Source organism: Pteronotus mesoamericanus, unplaced genomic scaffold, assembly GCF_021234165.1.
Source record: "Pteronotus mesoamericanus isolate MK-2021 breed Mesoamerican mustached bat unplaced genomic scaffold, CSHL_Meso_final contig_22, whole genome shotgun sequence".
NCBI classification, from domain to species: Eukaryota; Metazoa; Chordata; class Mammalia; order Chiroptera; family Mormoopidae; genus Pteronotus; species Pteronotus mesoamericanus.
In genome coordinates, this window is record NW_026555090.1 from 1,768,600 (window position 1) to 1,795,418 (window position 26,819).

General features: G+C 64.1%; 2 protein-coding genes across 3 annotated transcripts in view; one reads left to right on the forward strand and one right to left on the reverse strand.

Annotated features, from left to right (window-relative positions):
• Window positions 1-16,867, forward strand: LLGL1 (LLGL scribble cell polarity complex component 1). Of its 2 annotated transcripts, XM_054571140.1 has the most exons (23): window positions 1-184; window positions 3,689-3,786; window positions 5,780-5,861; window positions 5,957-6,087; window positions 7,166-7,324; window positions 7,410-7,572; window positions 7,656-7,791; window positions 8,112-8,166; window positions 8,331-8,485; window positions 8,559-8,782; window positions 8,995-9,062; window positions 9,974-10,127; window positions 10,230-10,334; window positions 10,935-11,227; window positions 11,558-11,705; window positions 11,926-12,079; window positions 13,518-13,813; window positions 14,279-14,543; window positions 14,757-14,871; window positions 15,070-15,182; window positions 15,401-15,521; window positions 15,629-15,708; window positions 16,266-16,867. In XM_054571140.1, the coding sequence occupies exons 1-22, from the start codon at window positions 104-106 to the stop codon at window positions 15,705-15,707; spliced, it is 3,195 nt and encodes a 1,064-aa protein (XP_054427115.1). In that variant the 5' UTR covers window positions 1-103; the 3' UTR covers window position 15,708; window positions 16,266-16,867. The 2 variants fall into 2 exon arrangements, with proteins under 2 accessions (XP_054427115.1, XP_054427116.1); XM_054571141.1 differs by lacking the exons at window positions 1-184; window positions 3,689-3,786 and adding an exon at window positions 5,570-5,676.
• Window positions 16,850-26,819, reverse strand: part of FLII (FLII actin remodeling protein) — a 13,084-nt gene continuing 3,114 nt past the window's right edge. The window contains exons 4-30 of the mRNA XM_054571139.1: window positions 26,446-26,526; window positions 26,092-26,177; window positions 25,800-25,961; window positions 25,488-25,591; window positions 24,955-25,130; window positions 24,700-24,857; window positions 23,979-24,063; window positions 23,400-23,547; window positions 23,087-23,223; window positions 22,717-22,929; window positions 22,303-22,482; window positions 21,620-21,702; window positions 21,423-21,497; window positions 21,074-21,157; window positions 20,796-20,967; window positions 20,135-20,239; window positions 19,857-20,048; window positions 19,343-19,531; window positions 18,936-19,075; window positions 18,618-18,861; window positions 18,337-18,491; window positions 18,184-18,244; window positions 17,969-18,097; window positions 17,783-17,889; window positions 17,579-17,684; window positions 17,391-17,456; window positions 16,850-17,298 (exon numbers count right to left, since the gene is read on the reverse strand). Of these exons, the coding sequence (XP_054427114.1) occupies window positions 17,164-17,298; window positions 17,391-17,456; window positions 17,579-17,684; window positions 17,783-17,889; window positions 17,969-18,097; window positions 18,184-18,244; window positions 18,337-18,491; window positions 18,618-18,861; window positions 18,936-19,075; window positions 19,343-19,531; window positions 19,857-20,048; window positions 20,135-20,239; window positions 20,796-20,967; window positions 21,074-21,157; window positions 21,423-21,497; window positions 21,620-21,702; window positions 22,303-22,482; window positions 22,717-22,929; window positions 23,087-23,223; window positions 23,400-23,547; window positions 23,979-24,063; window positions 24,700-24,857; window positions 24,955-25,130; window positions 25,488-25,591; window positions 25,800-25,961; window positions 26,092-26,177; window positions 26,446-26,526 (3,573 nt within the window). The 3' untranslated portion in view covers window positions 16,850-17,163. The remainder of the gene's footprint in view (window positions 17,299-17,390; window positions 17,457-17,578; window positions 17,685-17,782; window positions 17,890-17,968; window positions 18,098-18,183; window positions 18,245-18,336; window positions 18,492-18,617; window positions 18,862-18,935; window positions 19,076-19,342; window positions 19,532-19,856; window positions 20,049-20,134; window positions 20,240-20,795; window positions 20,968-21,073; window positions 21,158-21,422; window positions 21,498-21,619; window positions 21,703-22,302; window positions 22,483-22,716; window positions 22,930-23,086; window positions 23,224-23,399; window positions 23,548-23,978; window positions 24,064-24,699; window positions 24,858-24,954; window positions 25,131-25,487; window positions 25,592-25,799; window positions 25,962-26,091; window positions 26,178-26,445; window positions 26,527-26,819) is intronic.

A 26,819-nucleotide genomic window follows, 5' to 3' on the forward strand; every position in this document is an offset into this window, starting at 1 on the left:
CCTCCTGGCGCCCCGCCTGCGCCTCAGGACCAGCGGGGCCGTGCGGCGCATCCTGCGGGCGGCACCGGCGGTGGCGGGCGCGGCGCCCGCAATTGAACCCAAGATGATGAAGTTTCGGTTCCGGCGGCAGGGCGCTGACCCGCAGCGTGAGAAGCTCAAGCAGGAGCTTTTCGCCTTCAACAAGGTGCGGCGGTGGCGGCCCGGGCTGGGCGGGAGGGTGCGGGCCGGGGCTGGGGGCCCAGGGGCCGGAGCCACGTAGGGCCCGGGGGGAGGGGGCGCCCGGCTGGAGCGCGGCGCGGGGCCCGGGCGCTTCTCGGTGGGCCCCACTTCGCGCCTCCACCCCTGCTCCGATCACCGGGTGGCTCTGGGTCTCTTGCTGACTTTCCGGGTCTGCCTCACCGGGTCTCTTTGGGCCTCACCGGCCCTGTCTCTGCAGGTCTCTGTGTCTCTGCCCCGCTCGCTCACTGTGGGCGCCTCCCTATTTTCAGTCTTTGGCCGTGTGTCTGGGGAGGGGGTGTCCCTGCTTCTGTCCCTGTGTATCTCTGCGTATCTCCTCTGTTTTCCTTCATCTCTCTGCTTCTTTATTTCTCTTTCTGTCTCTGTGTCTCTGAGTCTTTCCGTCTCTATATGTCTCTCTGTGGGTCTGGAATTCTCACTCTGTCTCTTACTCTCTTTTTATCCTTTTTGTGGGGGCCCCTCCACATCCCTGTCAGCCCTTGGGGCAGCCCAGAGCTGGGGTTTGTTTGGCTTTTGCATCCTGGTCGGGCGAGAGGGGTGGGGAGAGGGGCAGATGTTGGGGCATGGGGCTGGGAAATCCCTTCCAGGTTCCTCTCCTCCCTCCCCCAGGGCTTTAGGCTCTGCCTCGCTCTGCTCAGCCCTGCCCTGCCCGGGACTCCGGGGGAAATGCCTGGCTGTGCCCCAGTGGCACATCAAATCGTGGGGCCTCAGTTTCCCTTGAAATGGAGCCACTTTCCTCCCTGCCGTGGACTCTGGCTTCCTGTGTTGCTTGGGCCCTGCAGCCTAGACAGAGGTGTGGGTGGCGGGCTGCCTCTCCTTTCTTTCCCCGGGTAGGACAAGAGTAGCCATGGGAAAAGAGTTGCCTTTAGCCTCCGCCCCTCTCAGTGCTGATGTGAGGTGGGTAGAGCCCCCCGCATGCCCTTTGCCAACTCCTCCTGGGGTGTCAGTTCCAGCCTCAGAGCCCTCCGAGTGCACAATGCCTCACTCCTCGTGGGGATCTGAGTTGTTAGGCGCATCACACAGGTGAGAAAGTTGGGGTTGAGCCAGGGGGGATGACTTGTCCTAAGTCACAGATGGAGCTGGGGCACTTTGTCCTTGCTTCCCCTTATTGGTAGGGATTTGACTTTAGTTTTGAGGGGCTGCTGTGGTCCAAGAGGGGACTCGTCCAGGAGGAGGCTCCGGGATGGCTGGACCTGGAGTGGCTGAGGCACCAGGATGTTTCTTGGGACAGGCAGGATTTTTGAGTCGGTGGTGGGGTATGGCCAGGACCCTCAGACTTGGTTGCCAAGAACCTGCCAGAAGCCTGCAGGGCCTAGAGGGAAGGGGCTCCCACGTGGCCCCCTTCCTGTGCTGGTGGCTAAGGGTGAGCCCTGTGAGGTGAGAGAAGGGTGGTAGGGACAGGCACTGGGCTAAGGTGTCGCTTTCTCAGCCAGTCAGCTGGGGTGTGAAGGGGGTCCTGCGGCAGATGGTGGGGAGGGTCTGTGGCTCAGCGCCCCCGGCTGGCCCTTCAGTTTGGCAGAAGGTGAGGGCCCCCAATGAAGAGAGTAAGGTCCCATTCTGAGTGGGTAGCAGTAGTTGGGGGGGGTGGTTTTGGGCAAGGGTCTTGCTCATCAGAGGGGTAGTAGGTGATCACTAGAGACTAGACCCCAAAATAATATTGAAAAAAGGAGAGTGAATAGATGCCAGGTTCCTTAGTGGGGGTGGGAGAACGGGTCGGGGCAAACATCAGCTTTGGACTCAGTCTTGGGTCCGCACCCCAGCCCCATCTGTAAGTTGCCTGTTGGGGTGTCCACTCCATGTCAACAAATACTGAGTTCCTCCTGCTGTGAGTTCTTCTAGGTGTTGGGAACACTGCAGTGACCAAAAGGGACAAACACATCACTTGGGTTGGTGTTCTAGTAGGGGAGACTGAAAAGCAAGCAAAAGGGTAAAATAGGCAGCGTTTTGGATGGTGGCCGGTGCTGTGGATGAAATTAAGTAGGGGGAGGGCCTGAAGAGCGTAGTCAGGGGCCGCTGCTGTGACCAGGGTGGCTCAGGGGGCCCTGGAGGGGCTGGCCCCTGGGCCGAGGCCCAAGTGATGGGCAGCAGTCTGTCCTGGGGAGGGCTGGTGAAGCCGTCCCAGGTGGAGGGGTAGCAGCGGCAAGGGGCCTGAAGCAGGAGCCTGCCTAGGAGATTGTAAGGCCACCGGGCCTGGAGTCAAGTGAGCCGGAGAGAGCGTAGGAGGAGGCCAGAGGCCAGATGTGAGAACTTGGCTTTGACCCAGAGTTAGCTGGGAACCCCAGGGGACGGGGAGGGGTCCTGAGCGGAGAAGGGGTCTGGCCAGACCCAGTTGGGTCCAGCATTGGTGCGGCAGAGCTGGCGGGGAAGGGGAGCTGCCCCTGTCCTCAGCCAGATGGGCAACTGTGCCTTCAGGTGGACGCAGTGCCCCCAGGGCCCAGGGGGAAACTGAGGCCTGAAAAGTGCTGGGACTGCCCTGAGGCTAAGGCAGGTGGCCGGAGGGCTCAGTCCCTGCCTAGATGGGCTGAGGCAGCCAGGAGGCTGGGCGACAGGACTGGGGACTCGGGGCTTCTCAGAAAACATGTGTCTTGGTGAGGCAGTGGTCAGAAGGTCCCTGTGGCACACAAGTTTACCACGTGGGCGTTGAGGACGGGGGTGCAGGCCTCCCAGGACCTCCCAGCTAGGCCTTGGGGGTGTATGAACTTTTTGGGGTGGGTGGGTGGGCAATGGAGAAAAGCCCAGGCTGGGCCTGCAGGGCCGGGAGCAGAGGTCCGGGTGGAAGCCGTCCTATTAATACCACCAGTGCACGGACTCCCTTTACACCGACCGCCAATGGCGGGAGGGAATCCTGTTGCTCAATTTCTCCCGGGGGAACCCAGGTCTGGGAGGTGGGTGACGCCTTCAGGGACTGGACAGGAAACTCCTTTGGCCCTCTTTCTCCCTGTCTGACTCTGTGGGTTGAGGTGAGGGTGACTTCTGAGGAGAGGGGCTGTCAAGAGCCTCTGCGTAGATGTGTTGGGTATTGGCCTTTGACTCCCACGTAGGGGCCTGTGTTTGAGGAATGCCGTGAACTGCACAGGGCGCCTCACCAAGCTTCAGTCTGCCTGTAGGAATGGGGCGCAGAGCCCCCCCGGGGCCGGCAAGGTTCACTTCTGAGCCTTGCTCTTTCTGTTTTGTTAGAGCCCCGCGCACCGTGGGGTGAACGCAGGCATTGAGAGGGGCAGGGGCTGGCCTGGGTTGGGCTCCTGCGGGGGCCCTGGGGCTCAGACCCTTCCGTACCGACTAGAGGTGTGATTGTCCGTTTCACAGTTGAGAACACAGACACAGAGCACAGGTGGACCCAGCTTGAGGCCCGATGTATAGCAGCAGCGGAGCCTGAAGGTTGCCTTGGGGTGGGCCTTGGGGTGGGCCAGGGGCAGCCGTGCCTGTGCAAGAGCCCTCCCCTCCCCCACAGACCGTGGAACATGGCTTCCCCAATCAGCCCAGCGCCCTGGCCTTCGATCCTGAGCTTCGCATCATGGCCATTGGCACCAGGTCTGGGGCCGTCAAGATGTATCCTTTGCAGGACGCAGCCTTCGGGGCTGTGAGGACCAGCTGCTTGCAGCTCCCTGTGCGCTGAGCTGCTTGGGCAGGGCCCAGCCTGGGAGGCCGTGTAAGATGCCTGGATCCTGGTGGAGGCTGGTGCAGCTTCTGCCCTGAGATCCCTCTTCACAGACAGCAAGGGGCGGGGCTCAGCTTGCAGTGGCTACAGATGTTTCTTGCTGCCCTTCAGCCAGCAGGCTGGCCAGGCCACGGGGCTGGTCAGTCTCAGGACCTGTCAAGGTTGGTGGGTGCACAAGGGTTCCCCGGTGACTGGGCTCACACATGTATATGAGTGTGAGACACATGTGTGTGTCTGAGGGGCTGGGGGCAGTGCCAGGCTCGGCGTGGTGAGCACGGCTCGGCCCCCACCTGGAGGCTGGCGGTCGCACAATGGGCTGTGTGTGCTGCACAAAGCGGGCATTTTCTCCGTACGCTAGGGGTGGGGTGGGGCAAGCAGACAGCTGGATGCCTTCTTGCCTGGCGTGGAGCATCCCGCCTCCACTGCCTGCAGTGAGCCCCACTCCTGCTCAGGGAAACTGAGGTTCAGAGTGTCTGGCGACTGCTTGATGTGGGGTGCCTGCCTCCGCCTTCCCCAAGTGACCCTCTGGGTCTTAGTGTCCCCATCAGGGATGTTGGATATCGTGCCAAATGAGTATATGCCTATGGGGGGGCAGCGCATCTGGGCCTGAAGTAGGTGAGCTTTTCTACACTAGGGGGTGTGGCTGGGTGGGCTGGATGCTCCCTCCCCGCACCGACCATGACCGACCATGACCACGCAGAGGACACCCGCTTCCTGGCCCGCTGCTCCCACCCATCGAGGCGTTGTCCGTTCCCACGCACGCGTTGTGTTGCTGTAGTTGGTGTCTCGTAGGACCCCGTTCCATGCCTCTGTTAGCCTCTTGAGCAGGCCTTCCTGGTGTCCTGGTCTTCCTTGGGCGCTGGCTGCTGGTGCTTACAAAGAACCTGTTGTACAGACTAGGAGAGCCTCAGAGGGGGCCAGAGCTCTCCCCTGGCCCCTCCCTCCTTCCCCAAGGCTGGGAACCACCCCTGCGCCGGGAAACTGAGGCTTGAGAAGGCCTTGGACACAGAAGCCGCCCCGCCCCCGTCTCCTTGGCGACTGTGGTTCCTGCCCAGCACTCCTGCCCCTTCTTTTGTCCCCTCTTCTGTGTTCTTCCAACCCCTGCAGGGAATCCCAACGCTGGCTCCAAGCAACGGCTTGGCTTCTGCGTCCCTCAGCAGCTCCCTCAGCAGCGCTGCTGACCCCTCCCTCGCCCTCCTTTCTGGGCCCCCTCGGCCCTGCCTGTCTACTGTCTGCCCTGGGGTTGCGGGGACTCTGGCATTGATGCAGGCACTTGAAGCAGGTCACCCCGCCTCTGCAAGCCTCTGTTCTGGTTTGTAAACGCACCGGGCGCAGGCCTCGGCCTCTCCCCTCTTGGTTGAGGCTGCTGGGGAAATTGGTGCCCTTGCCCGTGGCTGGTGTTGGGCGTGGAGCTGTGCAGAGAGGCAGCCGGGACTCTCCTCTGCCTTGGCTTTCCCTGCCGGCTCCAGGCCCAGCACCTCCGCCTGTGTGGCGTGGCTGCGGGGCCGGCGCTTGTGCGCAGACGCATGTGGGGCTGGCATAGTGTGGAGCCCTGGCCGTGTGCCAGGCCTGAGCCACGTGTGCTGAGCATGCTCTAGTCTCACTTGCCCTGTGTCACCCCTACGAGGTGGGAGTCACTGTCCCATTTTGCAGATGAGGAAGCGAGGGTCACACCACAGCATGACTTGCAGGAACTGAGTGGAACCTGCGTTCTGAGCTTGGGGGTGCCAGACAGCGCTTCTCCGGGCAGGGGACCCACCTGGACTTCGGAGGGCTCCTGGGTAGGCAGACCTGGCTGGGACCCATCAGAATGGTCCTGGGGAAGGAGGAGGCTCGGGCATCTCAGCCTGTATCTGCTGCTGTCTACCCTTGACCCGCCCTCAGCTATGGCGCACCTGGTGTGGAATTCACGGGCCTGCACCGAGACATGGCCACGGTCACCCAGATGCACTTCCTGCCTGGCCAGGTGAGCCTCTGCCACCACCGTCTGGCTTGTTTGTGGCCCCCAGGTCCCCCCCGTCAGTCCCACCAGCCCGGCCTTGGTCTCTGCCCACCCACCAGGGCCGCCTCCTGACCCTGCTGGACGACAGCAGCCTGCACCTGTGGGAGATCGTCCACCAGAATGGCTGTGCCCGCCTGGAGGAAGCGCTCAACTTCCAGCTGCCCAGTCGGCCGGGCTTTGACGGTGCCAGGTACGGTGGGCTTGGCCGTGGTCCAGCTCCCGTCCTTGGGGGAGCTGGCTATGCAGAGGCGTGGCGGAAGGATGAGAAGCTGCTCTGGGGGCTGGGGTTCAGGGTGGCGGGGCAGGTTGAGCTTAGCCTGGGTCCCAGAAGGCAGCTCTCGGACCCCTCTTCATGGAGATGGGCTGTGTGCACTCGGTGGGCATCAGAAGGGAAGGCCCAGCTGAGCCTGCGATGAGCAGGTGGGGTTTGTGCCAGGTGGGCGGCTGGCTGGCCCTGCACACCCCGCAGTGGGGGAGCTGCCTGGGGCAGGCTAAGCTGTGCTGACATTAGCAGGGGTCCCCTGGTGTCTCTGGTTGGGCAGGGGACGACAGGCCATAGTATGCACAGTGAAAGGGCAAGTTTGGGGGCACGGCGGGTCTGCCGTGCTGTGCTGTGTGAGGTGCTGACCGAGTGGCCCAGGGGACAAGGGAGTGTTCTGGGCCTCTGGCGAGAGCGTAAGGGGCCTCCGGCCCCTGGCCGCTGCTGCTGGCCCTCGCCGAGATGGCTGGAGAGGGCGAGTCCTTCATGCTGCAGAATGCCTGTCCCCAGCTCAGTGAGAGGCCTGTACTGCTCCTGCTGAGGGCTGGGTGACAGCCCCATCCAGCCCTAGCCCAGGTGGATAACTGGGTCCCCCAGCCTTTGCAGGCAGGCGTGACCTGGGGCTTCCCTGCAAAGTCAGGGAGGCCCCCGGAGGGCTGCTGGGGTTCCTGGGTAGGGCTCAGGAGCATTGTATGGCCCGGGCCTCCGGGGCCTGGCCTGGGCAGTAACCTGGCTCCTGCCTGTTCCTCCTGGTGGGTGGGAGGAGCTTGGAAGCCCATCTCTAAGACCTGGGGACCCCACATGTATCCCTCTTCCCGCCGACATCCTGATGAATAATTGAGTGAGTTGATTGCGATGCCACTACTGTGGCCTTCCCAGTTCGCCAGCCCACTGTGTGCTCAGGCTCCGGGGGTGCAGAGGGGCCGCAGTGAGCTCTCGTCAGCACCCCTGCATGCTGCTCAGCAGGTGGATGGCCCACCCCCTCCCCCCTTCCCCTCATCTCTCACAGTGGCCCGCCCACCCTCGCCCACGTCACAGTGGTCCTGCTGATGGCTGCCAGCAACATGGCAGCCCTGGGCACTGAAGGCGGCAGCGTCTTCTTTCTGGATGTTTCCACCTTGACGCTGATTGAGGGTCAAACCCTTGGCCCTGACGAGATCCTGCGAAGGTGAGCGGCAGGTGGACCCCCCCCCCCCCGCGCCCGCTCTGTGCCGGGGCAGTGCTCCCGCCGGCTCACCTGTCTCCCTCCGCAGTGTGCCAGATGACTGCCGGTGCGGGAAGGCGCTGGGCCCCGTGGAGTCCCTGCAGGGACACCTGCGGGACCCCACCAAGATCCTCATTGGCTACAGCCGGGGCCTGCTGGTCATCTGGAACCGGGCCGCACAGTGTGCGGACTGCGTCTTCCTGGGGAACCAGGTTTGTGTGGGAGGCCGGTGTCCGCAGCGGGGCCTCTGCTCGCGGCTGCTGGCTCATGCCCGTCTGCCGGCCCCGCCCTGCAGCAGCTGGAGAGCCTGTGCTGGGAGCGCAGTGGCCGCACGCTGGTCAGCTCGCACAGCGATGGCAGCTACGCCACCTGGTCTGTGGAATCTGGCAGCTCCCTGGTGACGCAGCCCACGGTAGCCACTGTGCCCTATGGTGAGTGCTGACCCGGGTGAGGGCGGCCCTGCCCCCTGAGCGGAAGTTGACCCTAAGCTCAGGCGGTTACAGCTTCTCAGCCTTTGTGGGGGCATCCGAGAGGAGCCGGGAAAGGGGGCAACACCCAGCCACATCTCCAGGGGCGGGCCTGGCCCCGGGAGGGCATGCGGTTAGGGGCAGCGCCCTTCCCCTTGGGGAGGCAGGAAGCAGCCCTGAGGCAGGGAGTGATAAGGGCAGGACGGGAGGAAGGGTGAGAAATTCACCTGCCAGCTCTTCGGTCCCAGCAAGCAAATGAGCCTGACACTGCCCCATCCCTCCAGGACCCTTCCCTTGCAAAGCCATCAATAAGATTCTGTGGCGAAGCTGTAAATCCGGGTAGGTGGGGAGCTGGGCCTCAGGTGTGGGTCAGGGGCCGCGTCTGGCTGGGGGTGGAGGATGGGTTTGGGGGTGCAGGGCGGTCCTGCGATCTCACTCTTGGGTGTGTGAGTGCACGCTCCAGGCCCAGGTGGCTCATATGCTCCCCTGCCCGTCTTGTACAGGGGCCACTTCATCATCTTCAGCGGCGGCATGCCCCGTGCCAGCTATGGGGACCGCCACTGCGTCAGTGTGCTCCGGGCTGAGACTCTGGTGACACTGGACTTCACCTCCCGCATCATCGACTTCTTCACGGTGCACAGCACGAGACCCGAGGATGGTGCGTTGCCCTCCCCAACCCTGTACTGGGCATTGCCCGTGGCCATGCTCCTCACCCTGCCCCTGCCCCACAGAGTTCGACGAGCCCCAGGCCCTGGCTGTGCTACTTGAAGAAGAGCTGGTGGTGTTGGACCTGCAGGTGCCCGGCTGGCCAGTCGTGCCTGCCCCGTACCTGGCCCCCCTGCACTCGTCTGCTATCACCTGCTCAGCCCACGTCGCCAATGTGCCCGCCAAGCTCTGGGCCCGCATTGTGAGCGCCGGCGAGCAGCAGAGCGTCCAGCCTGCCTCCAGCGCCTCGGTGTGTGCCTGGGCGCCTCGCCGGGCAGCGCCCTGGGGAGGGAAGGCGTTCCCCGGGAAGGGCGCTGCCCAGACCCGGGCCCAGAGGTGGGGATGTGGCATTTGCGCGCTGGGGACTCAGAAGCAGTTTGGGTCCTGGATGCCAAGCCCCGGGTGAGAGGGAAAAGACGTTTGTCCTGACCTGCTGCTGACGTCTCCGCCTCCTTCTCCCAGAGCTGGCCCATCACCGGGGGCCGGAACCTGGCCCAGGAGCCATCTCAGCGAGGGCTGCTGCTCACTGGGTAGGGTAGACCTTCAAGTCCCACGGCCAGGCAGAGCTGTGACGTGTGTGTGTGCGTGCGCGCGCGTGTCCATGGGCGAGTGGGACCCGGTGCGGCCTGCACAGGTGCTGGAGCGCTCGGCTTGGTGACGCAGGCCCGGTTCCTGGCGGACCCTGGTTCAAGCCACTCCCTGCCCTGCCTTTTGGCCTGGAACTGAGCCCACCCAGCCTGCCCTGGGACCGGAAAATCTGGGCTGGCCCTTGCTGAGCTGCCCAGGGCAGGTGCTAGAGGGCCTGGCCGGGGCCTGGCGGGTGCCGACGTGCCCGATGAGTCAGGCCCTAGCTTCCTGCCCTGCCCCTGCTGCATGCTTATGCTGGGATTCTGGGGCCTCTGGCTCTGCCTCCCCTCTCGGCCTAAAAACTTCGCCGTGGCTCAGGGCTCCTGGAGGCTTCCCACCCAGCCCGCAGCCCACGGACTCACGCTCCCTCTCGTGCCAGGGTTCCCACAAGGCGGCGCCCCAGATGGACCCGCCTCCTGGGCCCTTCCTCTTCCTGCTGCCGCCTTGCGCCCCAGCTGATCCCTCTGCTCTGTAACTAGCCAACTCCCGCTCACCTTTTGTAGATGACCCAGGGGACGCAGAGCCCCCCCCAGTCCTTTGTTCCCTGGGTTACCCCCTCTTCCGTTTCCTGTGCCTCACGCTGGTGATGGTTTCCACATCTCTCACCCTGTTTGAGGGCCCCAGGTGCGTGTGGCCTGGCACAGAGCAGGCATTCAGTTTGCCCTAACCCGTCAGTGCTTCCTATTTGCCGTACGCAGCAGGGGTGTGGTCAGTGCTTGGCTTAGGCAGTAGGTGCTCAGTGAGTGGTCACTGGATGAGCGGATGGAGGGATGTGTGGGGTCCTGGTGGGGGCCTGATGTCTTTGTCCCCGCAGCCACGAGGACGGCACTGTGCGGTTCTGGGACGCCTCTGGTGTGGCGCTGCGGCCGCTCTATAAGCTGAGCACAGCTGGCCTCTTCCAGACAGACTGCGAGCACGCAGACAGCCTGGCCCAGGCTGCTGAGGATGACTGGCCGCCCTTCCGCAAGGTGAGCCCCTCCCCCGTCCCCTCTCCCAGGGCCACGAGCCGCTGAGCCCGAGGAGCCTGGTCCTGGCTCTGCCCTGTGTCACCTCTCCATCCCACTTGCCAGGTGGGCTGCTTTGACCCCTACAGCGATGATCCCCGGCTAGGGGTGCAGAAGGTGGCGCTTTGCAAGTACACAGCGCAGATGGTGGTGGCTGGCACTGCAGGCCAGGTAAGCTGGGGCTGCTCCCCAGGGTTGGGGGTTTTTGGAAAAGGTGGGGCTGAACTGGAGGGTCTGATGAAGTGACAGAGGGACCGGTATGGGCAAAAGTCCAGAGGTGGGAATGGGGTCCCGGGTTGGGCTGGCCAGGGTGAGGCCAGCCAGCGAGGTAGGCCCTTCGTGGGGCCTTAAGCCCAAGCTCTGGCTATAGGGGTCCTCGGTGGGGAGGGCCAGGGCCGGAGCCCGGAGCGCAGGTCGGAGACAAGCCCTGGGAGGGCAGGCGCCAGCGGGCCGGGTCGGTGCTGTTCCTCCGGCGCCAGCGGAGTCTACAAAAGTGCTCGGGGCGTGCTGGCCCTAAACGGGAGACGAGCGTGGTGGGGGCGTGGTGGTCCAGCAGGGCAGGGGCCCGTGGGTCCTGGTCACCGCTGGGTTCCTCAGTGCCGGCAGGCAAGACAGGCTCTGGGGAGCAGTAAGCATTCAGCAAGTGCTTGCTCCGTGGGTAAACTGGAGGCAGTTCTGGCACCTCCCCGGCAGTGGCTTTGCCGGCTCAGGTGGGCGTGCGCGGCCCCGTCCCCTATGCTGAGCCCTCCCCTTCCCTGGCTGTGGGCGTAGGTGCTGGTGCTGGAGCTCAGCGATGTGCCATCAGAGCAGGCGGTCAGCGTGGCCAGCGTGGACCTCCTCCAGGACCGAGAGGGCTTCACGTGGAAGGGCCACGAGCGACTGAGCCCGCGCACGGGGCCCCTGCCCTGGCCCGCTGGCTTCCAGCCCCGAGTGCTCGTTCAGTGCCTGCCTCCCGCCGCCGTCACCGCCGTCACGCTGCACACGGAGTGGGGCCTCGTGGCCTTCGGCACCAGTCATGGCTTTGGCCTCTTTGACTACCAGCACAAGAGCCCAGTGCTGGCCAGGTGTGTGGGGGCGCGCCGGAGCCAGGCGAGGTGGGGTCTGCCCCTCTACCCGTCCCCAGGCTCCTGCGGGACCCCGGGTGTTTGCCCCCTCCCACATGGGCCGGAGTGTTCCCTGTAAGACTGGATGGGACTAAGGTGGCTTGGTCGCTTTTGGCAGCTTCGACCTTGTGTGAAGTGCTGCTGGTAGAGTTGTGAGCCCGCCAGCCGCCGGCTTGGCAGGGCAGCAGAGCGGCTTGGGCTTCTGACCCAGGGCCCTTCGCGCCCCGGGGCAGCAGGACGGGCTGTGCCAGAGGCTGCTTCATAGCACAGCTGGCGCTCGCCCGCCCCCAGGTGCACGCTCCACCCCAACGACTCGCTGGCCATGGAGGGGCCGCTCTCCCGGGTGAAGTCGCTCAAGAAGTCGCTGCGCCAGTCCTTCAGGCGCATCCGCAAGAGCCGAGTCTCAGGCAAGAAGCGGGCTGCTAATGCCAACAGCAAGGTGAGTTGGGGCCGGGCTGCTAGGCGTTACCTCCCCGGGCTGCGGTGTGGAAACGGAGCCAGGTCTGGGCTCTAGCCCGGAGCCCCAGGTCTGCTAACCTGTTGCGCACCCCTCAGCGTCCCCCAGCCCCTGGAGGATCCAAGCGAGCTGGGTGGGGTGATGGGGTGCTGTGCTTTGTGGAAGGAAAAAGACAGTGCCCTGCAGCCCCACATTCCTTCAGCTGCAGGAGGCCAACGCGCAGCTGGCGGAGCAGGCCTGCCCCCACGACGTAGAAATGACGCCTGTGCAGCGCCGCATTGAGCCGCGTTCGGCTGACGACTCCCTCTCAGGAGTGGTGCGCTGCCTCTACTTCGCTGACACGTTTCTCCGAGATGGTGAGCCCAGGGAAGGGGTGGGTTGGAGGAATGCGCCTCGGTTGGCCACCAGGAAATGGGCAGTGATGGGGAAGGGGACGGCATCTTCCAGGAGTTGGGCGGCACTGCTGGGTGCCCCCCATGTGCCAGGCTGCATTGTGGGCAGGGGCGCAGCACCCAGACAGTCCCCCACAGCTTCCCATGACACAGGGCTGGTGAGCGGGCAGCAGGACCTCTAAGACCTGAGAGCTCAGCACGGGCCCTGCCGGTGCTAAGGCCCTGAGTGGGCGGGGAGCCGGCCCCTAGGCCTGTCTGCAGTGAAGGGAGAGGGCGCGCACAAGGGCGCGGGAGGTGCTGGCCATCTGCCTTGCCAGGGAGCTGGCCTGGACCCCAGGTGCTCAGGTTTATCGAGTAATTCATTGATAGGCTTAACTTGCAGACTTCCCACCAGACACAAGAACAAGAGTAGCTACGCTGCGCCCTGCCCCCTGCCCACCCCCCGCCCCCCACTGGTGCCCGCTTGCGGGTCCTCTGCTGTTTACCCATCAGGAGCGCCTCAGCTTCTGTGACAGACGTGACCTCCAGCCGTGGTGCCCACCTCACGCCCCGCGGAGCTGACACCGATCCCAGAGCCCCCCGTCACACGTGGTCCACAGGCGGCTCAGAAACGCCGCCTTCAGGGCGGAGCTGGGTCGGCACCCGTCAGTGCGTGCAGGCATCTGAGAGGGCTCCCGTCTGGCGTAGTTCATTTGTTGAGGGCCCTTTGCCCAGTGGGTTTTCCCACCGTTCGGCCGGCGCAGTCCTGGGAGCGTCCCTTGTTCCATGCCACCCAGTCCATGTGAGAAGGTCTGTGGGGCTCAGTGTCCAGCTGGCGGGCCATCGGGGTGTCGACTGCGTGAGGCGCTCACTAACTTGCTGCTGGAGTTTGGCTCCCCCCCCAGTCGTCGCTGAGGTCACCCGTTCACACAGGATGCAGCCGTGACTGCTGGGCCCACTGTGGCTCCTGGGTTTTTAGCTCTGATTCTCCACTAAAGGGCCCCCTCCAGAGGTTTAGCTCACAGGGGAGGCAGGCAAGGCGGCCCGGGGCCCTTCAGCCCAGGGCTGGCCTCTGTGTAGGTCTGACCGCAGCATGGAGGGACACGCTGAGGGGGTTGGGGGGTGCGCGGGTGCGGCCCGGAGCCTGGGGCTCCTTTGCAGGGGTTATTCCGAGTGCCAACAGGACTGGTGATGGGACGCGGGGACAGGAGAGCTGGGACTTGGGGATGGGGCCATGTCCCTGAGACAGAGCCGAAGGTGCAGTGGGATGGGGCTGCAGAGTTCAGGGCCCAGGCAGTGCGCCGTTGATGTCCCTGCGGGGCTGCCGGAGAGAGCCAGCCGTGGGCCTCAGAGCGGCAGAGAGGAGGGGAGGAGCCTGTCGGACGTGGGCAGACACCCGCCTCACCAGCCTGTTGCCCCACAGCGGCCCACCATGGACCCACCATGTGGGCAGGCACCAACTCGGGCTCTGTGTTCGCCTATGCGCTGGAGGTGCCAGCGGCAGCGGCAGGCGGCGAGAAGCGGCCCGAGCGGGTGGTGGAGGCAGTGCTGGGCAAGGAGGTGCAGCTGATGCATCGTGCGCCCGTGGTGGCCATTGCCGTGTTGGATGGGCGTGGCCGCCCGCTGCCTGAGCCCTACGAGGCCTCTCAGGACCTGGCACAGGCGCCAGACATGCAGGGTGGCCACGCAGTGCTCATCGCATCTGAGGAGCAGTTCAAGGTGAGCTGCTCGAGACCGCCTCCAGGCTCCCACCCCCCAGGAACCACTGGATCCCCTAGGGCCCTGCCCTGCCTGTACCCCCTACTCCTGAGAGCCCCCGAGACCTCACCCATCCAGCAGAGGTGCCCCTGAAGAGCCCTGATGACTCCCCAGCCTGCTCTTTTCCTGCAGGACCCTCCCACCTGCGTCCCCACCAGGCCCCTTGACCATGTGCGGGGTTCTGCTTGACAGGAAGTCAGGGTGTCAGGACACCAGCTGTCTAACCCTGACAACTCAAGGTGCCTGGTTTTGCCAGGTTCTCCTAGGAGGGGCCTGGGAGGTTCCTGGGAGCAGAGGGAGGCCCGGGTCTGGTCTGAGGGTGGCAGTGTGGCCAGGGCACAGGCCGGTGTGGCAGGCTGGGCTCCAAGTAGGCTCTGGGGACGTGGATAGGGCCAGGCTATGCTCACTGGCCGCCTGCGTTGCCAGGTGTTCACACTCCCCAAGGTGAGCGCAAAGACCAAATTCAAGCTGACAGCCCACGAGGGCTGTCGCGTGCGCAAGGTGGCCCTGGCCACGTTTGCCAGCGTGGCCTGCGAGGACTATGCCGAGACCTGTCTGGCCTGCCTCACCAACCTGGGGGATGTGCACGTCTTCTCCGTGCCGGGCCTGAGGCCCCAGGTGCGCTACTCCTGCATCCGCAAGGAGGACATCAGCGGCATCGCTTCCTGCGTCTTCACGCGCCACGGCCAGGGTGAGGCAGAGGCTCTCCGGGGCAGAGACCCACGTGGGCCCAGGAGCGTTCCCAGGGCGTGTGAGCAGACAGGGCGGTCCGGGTTCGGGGGTGCAGCTCCGGTCAGGGTTGGCGAGGGGCAGGCAGCACATGCTCAGCAGACACCAGCTCTGGGGCTGACGCTGGAATCGTGTCTCCTAAGTGTCCTCTCTCCTTCTCTCCCACCCCACCCAGGTTTCTACCTTATTTCCCCGTCGGAGTTTGAACGCTTCTCTCTAAGTGCCCGGAACATCACAGAGCCACTCTGCTCTCTGGACGTCAGCTGGCCCCATGGTGCTGCCCGTGCCAGGTGCGTGGAGAGGGGAGCCCCTGGCTTGGGAGGCCTTCAGCCAAGGCCGGTGTCATCCCCACCCACAGATTGTGTATGGAGCAAGGGTGGCTGTCCTTGGTGTCACTCTCCGCTGGTCCCAGCCCTCAGGAATGGGAGGACAGGGGTTTGGCCCTAGAGATGCTTGCCCATGGCCCCGTCACGGCCCTGTCTCTGCAGCTACAGCCTCCAAGAGTCGCCCAAGCTGAGCCAGGCAAACGGGACCCCGGGCATCGTCCTGGCCCCACAGAGCCATGATGGAAGCCCTAATCCTGTCCACAGCAGGGGAGCTGGTGAGGGGCCGGTGGGGATGATGGGACACATCAGCTCAGAGTGGCGTGGGCCTCTGCACGGAGCAGCGGCCGCACCGAGGCTGGAAGCCAGGGGAGGGGCGGGGTATGCCGTGCAGCTGGGGTAGAGGTCTGTCGTCGTGGGGTGGGCTTGGGACCGGGTCCCCAGGCACAGAGGGTGTCCAGGGCCTAATGGGAGCCTGATCGTTTGCTCCCCACAGACACCCCAGAGCTGCCTGAGGCCGCGCTCTCACCGATGTCCATTGACTCGGCCACCAGTGCCGACACCACTCTGGACACCATAGGGGACATCACGGTGGAGGATGTGAAGGATTTCCTGGGGTGAGGTGGGCGGGCAGGACCCCCAGCCTCCCTCCCCCGACCCTCAGCCGACCTGGGGCGCGTGCTGGCCGTGCAGGCCCGACCCTGATCACTGCCCCTTCCCCCAGCTCGTCCGAGGAGTCTGAGAAGAATCTGAGGAACCTGGTGGAGGACGAGGCTCGAGCCTGTGCCATCCTGATTAAATGAGGTGCTGCGAGTCGGGGCGGCCCTGCCCTGCCCCCACCCCCAGGCTTCACACCTGCCGTCCTTGCGGCCTCTGTCCTGACCGTTCTCCCTGAGGCCTGGCTGCTCTCCGGGCGTGTCTGGTGGGGACTGGGGGGTGCCCACACAGACATGATTTCCATCGTTTGGTAGTAAAAAAGCCCCCAGGTGTCATAGGTGGTGTTTGGAACGAGGGGTGGGGCAGCCTGGGGCTCGGGCCAGCCCATTGCAGCTGGTGGGCTCGCCCAGGCGCAAGGCTGGCCCTGCTCAGTGAGCCTTGGGAGTGTGGCCTGGCCTGTGACAGGCGGGCCATCCACTCCAGTCCCCGGCTCCGGGTGCAGATCTGGGCCCGTAAGCCTGCCCAGCCTCTTTGCTACCAAGGGCCCGTACCCACACAGGCAGGCACGGACGCCGCAGCTCGCTGGCTCTCTTGCTGGGGACACCCCCGCCTCAGCCTGCCTCAGTGGGCCGGATGTGGGCCCGGACGGGTGAGGCGGCTCTTGAGGCCTCCCTGGTCTTCTGACCTTTTTTTTCCTCTCCCAGGAAGGTCAGAGCCACCTGGCCACCACCTGCCTTGCTTGGAGCTGGGATCCAGGACCCCCGGCTCTTCCCAGCCCTTCATGTGGACCTATACCTGCTAACCTGTGGGCTCTGGCAACACGTGCCCACCCTGGCCCCCGGGTGTGGGCCTGGGACTCGAGGGTGGACTGGGACTGGTCCCTTCTACAGGCAGTACCCTGGAGGCCAGGTGCCACAGGGAGGACAGGTGGGGCTGAGAGCCCATGCCACCTCCCACTCCACACACCGTCCTTCCCCCCTCCTTTTGCAAAGAATATTTTTCTAGTGCCTGGACTGGATAGTGCCAGGCTGGACAGTCATTTCTAAAACTATTTTGGTACTTGCTCTTGGGCTAGTGTATCCCCCTCCCCCCAGCCTGTACATGAAGCGTGAGTGAGTGAGTGTGTGTGTGTGTGAGAGAGAGACTGGGAGCGACCTGGGTGCCCAGGACGGGGCCCTGTCAGGTGTGTATGTTGGGGGGTCACAATGGGTTTCCCTGTAGATTGTATCTTGAGGGTTTTTCTGTCATTTTGTTAACATTAGCACTGTTTTAATATTAAAAACGCTGATTTTTAATATTGAAAATAAAAGCATTTAATATCTCTTAAAGGGCAACCACATCTGCTATATCCCAGGCAGGGAAGGGGGTGTCACACGTGAGCTAACACCAGAGGGAGCCTTAACTCCGCAGACCCCCTCGGGGCACCAGGCAACGTCACCTCCATTGGTGATGCTCGGGCTGTGCTGCTGGGGACCGTGGCACTGCAGACAGCCACAGCAGGGCATGCCCCCTGCACAGGGCCTCTGTTGGCAGGGGGTGGCCGAAGAGCAGCCTTTCTCCCTCGCCCAGAGCCCTGGGTCCCCGCGGGACACCGCAGGCACCCTAGGCCAGGGCCTTGCGGAAGGTGCTCCAGGCATGGAAGCAGCGGGTGAAGGCGTGCTGCTCGTTGCCCTTGCGGACCAGGCGCAGGCGGCGGGGGTGCTCATGCTCCTTGGCGCGCAGGTGCTGGATGTACACCTGGGGAGCAGGACACGTGAGCCTCCGGCCGGCCCTCCCGGTGGTCCCCCGGTGACCAGGCCGGCCTCAGCCCTCCCCTCCGCCCAGCCTACCTGGCAGGCCTTGAGACTCAGCTTAATCTCCACCTGGCTTGTCTGGGTCCCCACCCACATGTAGACCTGTGGGTATAGCAGGGGAGATGGTCTCACAGGAGGCTCAAACTCCCCTACCTTCTGGCCTCCGAATTCCCATTTACAAATCAGTGGGCTCCGCAAACAGGCAGGGTCGGCAGGGGCCTCACCTCTTTGCCATTGTCTAACAGCATGATGTCATCGTCTGCCAAGTCATCTTGGCAAAAGTCAGAACATTTCTCAGTCACTGCAAAGTAACCCTTCTCATTGGAGCACCTGGGGGTCAAGGGTCGGGGGGAGACTAAGGGTCAGCAGCAGCAGCAGCAGCACTAGGACTCAAGAGGGAGCTGGGTGGGGTGTGGGCCCGGCCTCACCGGAAGAGCCGGGTGTGCTTCATGTACTCCGCGTCATCGTCATAAGGCTTCTGTGCGCCTATGCCCACCCAGAAGAAATTCTCTGGCTCTTCACCTTCGTTGATGACCTGTGGGTACAAGGTTGGTCCAGCCCAGGGTCCTTGTCTGTCCTCACTTGCCTACCTGGCCACTGTCTGCCCTGGTCACCTGCTTGCTGTACGAGGCGTCAAACATGGTGTTCAGTATGTCCTCCGCCAGCTTGGCCTCATCAGGGTCCGACGCACGGCCCACCCACGCGTACACGATGCCCTGGTTGTCTTCGCTCTCAAAGGGGACCTGGCGAGTGTGCAGAGGGTTCAGGTCAGGTGCACCCAGCACCTCCCTGCCCTGACCCACAGTCCTGGTTACTCCCACGACCCCACCTTGAGGATGAAGCAGAACTCGGAGTTGAGAAGGCTGGAGTCGGTGTTGATCTGGATGCACCTGGGGCAGGGGGGTGGGGCGTGGAGGGTGGTCAGCAGAGGGTGGCTCACTCACCCTACCCGCCCGCCAGTGCCCCTCCCCCAGCCAGGCACCGGGTACAGAGGGCGCTGCCATTGGTGCGAATCTGGTAGAGGCTGGGCTGCTGGGCACCCTGAGCCGCCTTCCTTTTGCCACGGTGGATGACAAACTTCCTCTTGAAATGAGACAGGAACTTGGGGTTCTCCTGCTGCTGCGTCATGCGCACCACCTGGATGTGTGGAAGTGTCAGGGGGAGCTCCCTGGACCCGCCCCTCCTCTGTGGGCCAAGCCTTCCCCGGGTGTGAGTCTGGCCCCCACAGCCCCAGGCGTGGAGCCGCGGGGCTGGCGGGCGCACCTCGAGCTTGCCCGGGAAGAGGCTCTCGAACTTCTTCTGCAGGCTGAAGGTGAAGGTGAGCCAGCCCATGTTGGAGGCTTCGCGGCCCTGCCAGAAGTACACGATACACTGGAAATCCTCCTCGGGCTGCTTCTCCTCCGCCTCGGCCGCTGCCTCCTCGCCTTCTCTGCCTTCGGCCCCGGGCTTCTCCTCCTCTTTCTCTTCCTTCTTCTCCTCCTCCTCGTACTCCACGGGGACCCAGTACCTGCAGGGTCAGGGGCAGTGAGCAGGGGCCCCAGAGCGGGGAGGGTGGCCAAGGGAGGCGCTCGGGGGCAGCACCTGCAGAGGAAGACGTAGCAGTCCTGCGTGTAGAAGTGGCCGAATTCCTCCTCGGGCAGCCGTGCGAACTTCTTACCCTCGAGGACGAAGCCCTCCATGCCGTCCAGGTCCTCGTTCCACTCCTCCATAAGCTGCTCAGCCTGCAGAGGACCCCGCTGGTGAGCCGGGGCTGGTCCCTCCTCCCTGGGAAGGGACCCACGCAGCCCGCTCCCAGGGCAGGGGCCAGGACAGCCGCAGCCCGTCAGCTGGGGCCCAGCCCGCCCCGCCCATCACCAGGCTCCGCCCCCGCCCCGCCCCCTGCACAGGGCCTCTGTTTGGCAGCGGGTGGATGAAGAGCGGCCTTTCTTCTTCGCCCAGAGCCCGGGGGTCCCCGCGGGACACTGCAGGTGCCCTAGGCCCCGCCCCACCTCAGCTAGTGCCATGGACGGCTGCCTCGGCAGGAAGAGCGCAGTGAGGTCAGCCTTCATCTCATCTTTCTTCTCGGAGTCCCGCTTCACCTTCCCGGCAATTCCCTGGCCTTGCAGCACAGCCTCTGCATTGCGTGTGTAGTCCACTGTCAACACGTCATCCCAATTCTTAAACTTGGCCTTGAACACCTGCCAAGGGGCAGAAAACATGAGCTGGAGTTGGGGTTCGGCACGGTCAAGGTTAGGGTGGGAGGATGGTGGGTGAGGCTCGGGAGGCGGGGCCCGGAGGTGTGGGGGCGGGGCCTAAGGACCAGAAGGGGGAGGGGCACGCTCCAGGGGGTGGAGCCCGAGGAAGCCTAGGAGAGGGAGAGACTGGAGGGGGCGGGACCTAAGCAACGGTGAGGAAGGGGTAGGTTTGGGCTCAGCACAGAAGTGCCAGGGCTTGAAGGATCCACAGGATCTTGGAGAGGTGGCCTTGGGCACATGGCCTGCGCGGCTGGACTGCACTGTCTACCTGTGCCTCAGTGCCCTCGAGGCTGCGGCTGACCATGGCATGACGTGGCCGGTGCAACATCCCGCACAGCTCCTGGCCTAGCTTGAGGGCGGCAGCGCGCACAAGGCGTGGGGACTTGCGGCCGAGCCAGATGAACACGTCGGACCAGCAGTCCAGGATGTACACACAGCGCGTGTCCAGGAGGCTCTGCAGCTGTGGAGCCAGAGGCTGGAGGTGAGCCAGTGCTGGGCTATCGGGGAAGGGTCCGGCCTCCTCACCCTCCTCCCTGTGCATCTCACCAGCCGCATCCTGGGCATCAGTTCCACCTTGGGCGGTGTCTTGTGTTCCACTGACAGCTTGTAGTTGATCTGGGGCAGCTCCAGGTAGCCCAGGCCCAGGCCCACCTAGCAGGAGAAAGGTGAGCATTGTAGGGGCACGATCTGGGGACATGAGCCCCACCCACAACAGCCCCCGATTTGGAGCCTGGCCCTGGCCTGCTGTGTGCATTCAGGGCCCCTGCCTGCTTCTCGCTGGGCTTAGTTTCCTCCCTGGACTCCAAGATCATTTTAAGGGTAGCTTACCAGTGTAAGGACTTTTGAACGGTGTTTTCTCTGCCTGCCCTCTCCAGAACTTCCTATTGTTTCTAATTCTCTAACTTGTCCTTTTCCTGCTCATGGGAAAGGGCTTCTTGTCACCCACAGAATTGAGGCGGAGCTCTCAGGCCCGGCACCCAGGCACTTCTCAGCCTCCCTTTCCAGCCCCACCTCCCAGGAAACACACCCTAACACTTCTTAGGCCTGACTCAGAGCCAGCCCCAGACCTTGGCTCAGGCTATTCCCCATCCAGAAGGCGGCGCCCTTTCCACACCAAAGTCCCGATGAAGACCAGCCACCGCTCGGTGGGCAGCCCTTCCCCCAACCCGACCAGAGCTGAAGTCAGGCCCGCCAGCGCAGGGCTCACCTTATACAGCTTGGGCTGGGGTGGCCAGAAGTCGTCAGGCACGTGCTTCTTGATCTCAGAGGGCTCACCACCGAGTACCTCCCAGAACTCTGGGGGCTCCTGGCCCTGCACCAGCAGTGTGATCTCGGCCTTGCCTTTCCGCTCATTCTTGTTAATTTTTTCTGCAAAGAGCCTAAGGGCAGGTGCAAATCCCTTAGTAAGGCCACAGCCCTTCTTAGATGGCGGTTTTCCTTTGTACAAAACCCCCACTGCGTCTGAGCAGGGGGCAGTCCTCATACCTGGCCTTGGTCGTGCTACTCAGCGTGGCCTGGGCGCCCCGCCACACGTACAGGTCCAGCCCTCGGTCCAGCAGGAAAACAAACCTGGACAGGAAGGGCGGGGGGGCAGGGGGTCTGTGGCGGGTGCGGGCAGTGGCTGCCCCCGGGCCCCGACCCCCCAGGCCCTCACAGCGGGGCTTCTGCCCCATGGTGGGGCTGAAGGAGCTGCTACGTCACCCGGACACACTTACTACAATTAAAAAAAAGTGGCCGCTGGCAGATTTCTTCTGAGCCCACATCTGTCCTTCACTGGGGGTGGGGGGAAGCAGTTCGGGGTCAAGCACCCCCACCTCACCTCATGGGCGCTCACCTGGGGTCCAGAGAGGCTCCCTTGAGTGGCACAGGCTCCAGCTTGATGTTCTTTTTCCCATACACACGGTACATCCTAGAGGCCGGAGCAAAAGTGGCTTAAAGGGGGCGCCATGGGGTCAATTTGCCCCTCACACCCTCCCTGCAGGCCTTCCGAGCCCCGCCCAGGTGAGGGCCGCCCACCCACCCTCCCTTCACCTGGTGATGTAGTGCGTGTCTTCCACAGTGTAGAAGCCACTGGCTGTTCCACCCTCGATGTAGGCGATGTCATTGTCAAACACCTGTGTGTGTGACGGTGCAGCCCTTTACAATGAGCTGACACCACCTCCCACCAAACACCCCCTCGTGTGCAGATGCGTCAGGCGCTACAACCCCGTGGTGACATTGAAAAGGAGGAATGAGGTCTGTGCCTACAAACACAGACACACATGGAACATGAAGATGCACAAATACATGAACGTGCTCGCTCCTGTGCCAGTTTGGACATGGAATGCATGTTTAGATATGCCTGTGTCAGGGGACAGAAGCAAGCAGCTCTATGGAGGGCCCCTGGGTGCACCTGGGTAAAGTCTCATGTGTGGCCTCACCCACGTGGAACCAGCTAGAGGGCCAGCACAGCTCACTAAACTCTCCCCCACTCGGCCCCGCCCCTTGGCTGTACTGGTTCCAGTTCCCCATCTCTCCCTTGGCCCCGTGACCTAGGCTCCCCACCTTCGGCCTCACCTCACTCTCCTGGCCTCGCCTTTTTTGTCCCTTCCTTCTGCTTCAGGTCCTAACCCCAAAAACCTCTGGAGCCAGCGCCCGGCCTGCTCCACGAGCCTCACCCGCCCCCGGGCCCCGCCCACCCGCCCGGCCCCGTGGGCCCTCCACACCGCGGGCACCTGCAGGAACTGCTCGCTCTCGTCGCCCATCTCTTCGCGCACAGTGCGGCACTCCGCGCCCAGGCAGTTGCGCAGGTTCACCGCGTGGATGGCGGAGCAAGCCTTCTTGTCAAGGGTGGCCTCCCCACCGATCCAGTAGTAGATCTCCCAGTTCAGAGAGCCACTGTCATCCAGAAAGGTCTGGGGGCCAGGTCACGGTCGTGTCAGTTCCATGGTAGCTCCCCCCTCCGAGACGCTGCTCTGACGGACACAGGCTCCCCAGCCCCAGGACGGGACGCATGGCTGCCCCTGCCCGGGCCACCTGCCCCCCCACCCCGCCTTGCCTCATTAAGCAGAACTGTGGAGCTGGGGGTTGGGAGCCAAGGTGGGGTCAGCGGGGGTCACGCAGTCCCCCCCAGTGCGCCCGACTCCCACCTTGAGCACGATGTAGCAGTCGGCCTCGTAGAACTTGCCATGTAAGGCTTCCTCCACCAGCACAGGCACGAAGTTCTCGATCTGCCAGACGGTCAGGCCCGGCAGCTGGCCCACGTCCTCTGTGAAGAACTCCGAGTAGTCGAGGCGCGGCTTCTCCAGGCCCTGGTCCCAGCGCCGCGCCCTGCCCCCGGGGGCTCGGCCTTCGGCGCTCTCCTGGGGTCACAGTCACATGCAGCCGCTCAGGCCAGTCTCTGCTCTGCTCCCACCTCGGGGCCTTTGCCGCGGCCCCTTCCCCCTGGGCCAGGGTCACAGTCTGTCTGGACCAGAGCGCAGGGCTGCCTGCCCTGCCCAAGCCCGTGACCCGACTTACCTCCTGCTTTTTGTTCTTCTCCTGGGCCACGTCTGACATGCCCTTTAGCACCTGCTTGGCCTGGTCATCCTGGGCTGAGTCTTTGCGCCTCCGCAGTCGCATCTTTCGAGCCAGGGGGTCCTTGGGCCCACCCCCTACTGAGGGGAGGGGCACACAGCTAAGCCCTGGCTCGGCCCACCCCTGGGGCATCCAGCCAACCGGGGCCAACCCGGCCACCAGTGTCCAGAGGGCCGTGACCACCCAGCTTGCAGACGCGTACACGGAGCCCCAGAGGGGAGCCCGGCACTCTCAGGCCGGACCTCCCCCTGCTTACCAGCTGCCGCGGCAGCCACTGTGGCAGGGGAGGCACCGGCCAGCCGTAGCTGGTTCTGCAGGGAGAAGTCGATGTTGTACCACTCGGCGGTGCGGTCAGCGGGCTTGGGAGGCATGACCAGGTTGGGGTTCTCCCGAACGTCCAGGACCTGCCTCGTGGGGCGAGCGGAGGGGCACTGAGCCCGAGTCCCACCTCCCGCCACACCAAACCCTGTTTCTGGCTCTTCGCTGCCGCCAGGGCTGAGAGGCCCGGGGCTGCGGCCAGGGGCCTATGCTCTCCTCCCAGCTCCGTGACACGGCTTCCTGGGCTTCGGCTTCCCCTCCTGGGAACTGCGACCTCGCAGGCTGGCTGTGGGACTCAGGGGATGCCGGCCAGCAGGACACGGACGCCGGGACATGGCTCGCCCTCTCCCTGAGAGCGCCCTGGCCACGGCCGCCCCGCAGGAGGCCTCTGCCGGGCTGCCTCACTCCAGCCGCCTCACTCCAGCGTCACCCCTGCGCTCGGTCTCCCCCCGAGGGCCTGCCTGCGCCCCTGCCCTCCCACCAAGCCCGCCTCCTGGGGTCGGCCAGGCCGCCTGACCTGGATCTCCGTCAGGAAGTGGATGGCCTCCGGCAGGGTCACCAGGCGGTTCTTGTTCAGGACAAGTTTCCTCAGCTTTGTGCACCTGTGAGGACAGAGCCAGGGCCTCAGAGAGGTGGCGGGTAAGGGGCAGGGAAACTTCCAGTCCTGGGGTGGGGAGGCAGGCAGGGCCAGAGGACCGAGTGGCTCGGCTGGTGAAGAAACCAGAGGGCTTGACTGTGCTGAGAGGGCAGGGAAGGCTGGAGCGCATGGGGCTGGGGTCTCCTCACAGCTAATGGACTGCACCGTTCTTTTTTGTGACTTTGACGGAGCAAAATTTGTCCAGTGACCTTCTGCAGATTAAAGGCTCCTGGGTATAAACATCAAAAAATATGTTCTGTGCTCAAATCGGTTTAGAAGCTGCTGGGGTGGGGCGCTCCGCTCTGCCTAAAGGCCTTCTCACAGCTGGGAGACCGCACGAGGGGACACTGTAACCTCCAGAGAGGGCTCATGTGGCGGAGGAACCCCTCTGGCCTTGTCCCAATCAGTGTTCTCCTAAAGGGCGCTCTGGGGAACCCAAACTGGGAATCGCTGGCACAGCCCGCACAGTCTCCACCCACAAAGCCGATGAATTCATCCATCCTGAATGATGCACGAAGACCACAGGGCGGGTCCAGGCCACCAGTCCAGGGTTTTTTGTGCCGCGGCCCCCCGCCCCGCCTGCCCGGCCCCGCCCCGACACCTGCAGAGGCTCTCAGGGATCAGCTCCAGGTTGTTACTGGCGGCCATGAACTCCTCCAGGTTGGCCAGCTTGCCGATGCCTGAGGGCAGCCCGTCGAAGTCCAGGTGGTTGGAGTTCAGGTACAGCTTCTTCAGCTTGGTCAGCTTGCAAATGGCCGACTGGAGGGAAAGCAGGCAGGGGCAGGAGTCGGGGGTAGCAGCCAGGGTGGCCCAGGAGCCCTCCTGTCCCCTCCCCAGGCCTGGACTCTGGACTCACAGGCAGCGAGGTGAGCTGATTTCGGGACAGGTTCAAGGTCTCCACATGCACCCACTGGTCAATGCACAGGGAGAGCTCTGTGATCTGGTTGCTGCTGAGGTTGAGGCGCCGCAGGCTGGAGAGGGTGTACAGGCACTCGGGCACCCGTGTCAGGTCGTTGCAGGACAGGTCCACGTCTGCGGCACAGGCGGCGCATCAGCAGGTCCGGGCGGCAGCCCTTGCTGGGAGCCCAGCCCCCCGCCCCCGCCCCCTGCTTCAGGCTCCATGGCTCTTAGCGTGTGACTTAGCCTCCCTGAGCCTCAGGAGGGACTCCCTCACAATGGGGGACCAAGCAAAAAGAAGTCAGCGCTCAAGACTGGGTGTCACCACAGGTCATCGCGGTAACAGCGGAGACAAGCATTAACACAGCAACACCCCAGTCTTTCCTTCTGGAGGTGGTCAGAGGGCAGGGTTCAACCCCTTCCTCCGCGAGGAGTGAGGAACCCGAGGGACCGGGGTGCAAGGGCTGCCCAGGGAGCCCAGAGACGGCCGACCTGCGAGGCTGCTCAGGCCCTCCAGGCTGGTGGGGAGGTTGCTCTGGGTGCGCTGGGTGTTCCTCAGGTGCAGGGTCTGCAGGGCCGTCAGGGCTGGGAGCTGCCTGCAGGGGGTGCGGGTGGTCAGGCTGGGCAAAGGCCCAGGGCAGCTGTGGGTGAGGGGGATGGACCGGGGGTGGCGGTGGGGCCTGGCTGAGGGGCAAGGCCTACACTGAACCCAGGAAGGGGAGGGTCAGGGCGACCGGGGAGCAGAGGGACTAGGCCAGACGCCCTGGGCCGGGTTCTGGAGGGCGGGGCCCGAGCGGCGCCAACCGGAGCTGCGCGTGCTGCAGTGGGTTCCCGTTGAGCACAAGTGTCTGCAGATGCACCAGGCGGCGCATCTGCGGGGGCAGGCTCTCCAGGCGGTTCTCGCTGAGGTCCAGGTACAGCAGGTCGGTGAGGTTGATGAAGAGCTGATTTGGGATGGTGTCGATGCTGTGGGCAGGAGGGAGGGAGAAAGGGGCAAGGCACGCAGGGGCCGCCCAGTCAGCGCCACACGCCCACCTCTGGGACCCCGCTGCGTGCTGGCCCCGCCCGCTCACCCTCCTCCTGGCCAGACAGGCACCTGTTGTGGCTGAGGTTCAGCACCAGCATGTTCTTGGCGTTCTCCAGCTCCCGAGGGCACTCCGTCAGCTGGTTGTAGCTCAAGTCCTGGGCAGGAGGGGTAAGGCCAGGTCAGGGGTCGGTGTTGGCCCCACCTCGCCAGTCCCCGACCAGGCGGGGGGTGCAGGCAGGGCGCTGAGAAGGGAGCAAGCAGATCAGGGGCTTTCAGGGCCAAGGGGAGACAGCCAGGCCCTGGCAGGGGGGTGCCCAGGCCAAGGATTGGACTCCACGAGCAACCTTGGGCAAGGCGCTGCCTACTCAAAGCCTCAGTTTCCCCATCTGTAAAATGGGAGAACAGCGGAGGGTAGCCACTGACCAGTACTGAGAGGTCATCCAGCTTGAAGATGTCATCGGGCACTCCAGAATTCTTCAGGTTGTTGGCTCGAGCCACGATGGCCTGGGGTAAACGGTGCAAGGCTGTGATTCTTGGCCCTTTCCCCCAGGAGAGGCGGAAGGACCAGGGCGGGACACCTCCTCCGGAAGGTCACTGGAGGCCAGGCCTGCAGGCTCTCCCTCCCTGGCCTTTGCTCATGGTCCCTCCGCCTGGCAAGCTCTTCCTAGTCTCCCTATAGGCTCCTATCCACACCTCAGAGCCCAGCTCAAATGAGCCCCCGCAGCCAGCCCAGCACCATCAGGGAAGCTCTTCCAACTGAACAATCCTTCTCCTTTCCACAGGGCAAGACAGGGATG